At 56.5% G+C, this 1447-nt stretch overlaps 1 protein-coding gene across 1 annotated transcript in view; it reads left to right on the top strand.

The window, feature by feature from the left end:
- SHMT1 (serine hydroxymethyltransferase 1 (soluble)) overlaps window positions 1–478 on the top strand; it is a 4398-nt gene extending 3920 nt beyond the window's left edge. The window contains 2 exon segments of the mRNA XM_010142008.1: window positions 6–116; window positions 309–478. Of these exon segments, the coding sequence (XP_010140310.1) occupies window positions 6–116; window positions 309–478 (281 nt within the window).
- Window positions 479–1447: the final 969 nt, after the last annotated feature.

Here is a 1447-nt window from a genome sequence, read left to right as displayed (position 1 = left end):
TGCAGTTGACGTCAGTCCCCGGCGCCCCAGTGGCCTGCGGTTCGGGACCCCGGCTCTCACTTCCCGCGGCTTCCAGCAGGACGATTTCCGCAGGGTGGCTCAGTACATCCACAGAGGTGAGGCCAGGAGGGGACAGAGGCATGGGGCTGAGTTTGAGCTCCACAAGGCCAAGGCAGCTACTCAGGCGAGGAGTCACAAGCTAGGGCAGGGCTGGGAGAGCCGCATGATGTGGCAGCTGCCCGCTGCGGGCGCAGGCAGAGGCGTCATGGCCATGAGGGGTGACACCAACACATCTCCCATCCCGGCAGGGATCGAGCTGACGCTGCGGGTGCAGAAGGACATGAGCCCCACGGCCACGCTGAAGGAATTCAAAGAGAAACTGGAGCAGGAGAAATACCAGCAGGAGCTAAAGGCGCTGAAGGAAGAGGTGGAAGCCTTTGCAACGACCTTCCCGCTGCCAGGGCTGCCTGTCCTGTAAGGGGAGGCAGCGGAGCCGTGGAAGCACCCGGGATGGCAGCCCTCTTGCACCCCCAGCCCAAGACCAGCGCCCCAGTGCCTCCTCCCTGCAGGCACTGGCTGCGGTGCAGCAGCGGCTCCCTGTTCAGCTCTTACTCACCTCTCCCCTCCCAGGCGGGTCGCAGGACCCTCCCCATGGGGAAACCAGCCCTTTCACCGTTGGATTCACAGCCAAGTTCAATCCCGCTGGCTGTGGGAGCAGCAGACAAGGTTGAGGCAGGTTCACCCAGATGGGAGGGAGATGGGGGGCCACCTCCATGGCCAGACATGCTGTGCTCAGCTCCACAGGAGATGCTACAGCCGTAAAAACCTCCGTGGTCTCAAGCCTCGAGGATTCGCCTCATGCACACAAGCCTGTGTGCCCTAAGAGCCCTCCAGGGTCACCGTCCTGTCCCAGCCAGCACCTCCAGTAGCTCCCCAGCACCCCCCAAGCACAAAGCTTAGGTAGAACCATTTTTTAATAAGCACGGTAAAATTAAGAACTGAACCACAATGTATGACAAAAATCATAAGCTTTAAAAAATACAACCAATTTTTTTCTTTTTTTTTTGTATTTCAAAAATATCTGAACCCAAATAAATAATTTTTTTTTTAAAAGTACATTTCTCAGACTAGTCATTTGGTGTTAAATGTCTGTTGAACTCTTGTGCAGTCAACACTTAGGGCACAACACTAAGACATGCTTCGTGGATTTCTCCTGGTCACACTCGCTCTAACTACGGACGCAAGCATTCGGCACGCACGGGCACACGCACGAACTCCACATGCAGGAATAAAGATACAGTGCTTTAAAATAAGATGAGAATTCATCGCGGCCTCCTCGCAGCTGCCTCTGAGCCCCGACCCAGCCCCGTGCCGGCGGCGAGACCGGGTGCCCTGTGTTTCTGCCTTCCAGTTAAAACCCATGGTGGGGAGCAGCAGGCGGTGGGTT

Source organism: Buceros rhinoceros, unplaced genomic scaffold (genome assembly GCF_000710305.1).
Source record: "Buceros rhinoceros silvestris isolate BGI_N320 unplaced genomic scaffold, ASM71030v1 scaffold20078, whole genome shotgun sequence".
Lineage (NCBI taxonomy): Eukaryota > Metazoa > Chordata > Aves > Bucerotiformes > Bucerotidae > Buceros > Buceros rhinoceros.
The sequence above is the reverse complement of the archived record's forward strand: the minus strand, read 5'-3'. Positions and strand labels throughout refer to the sequence as shown.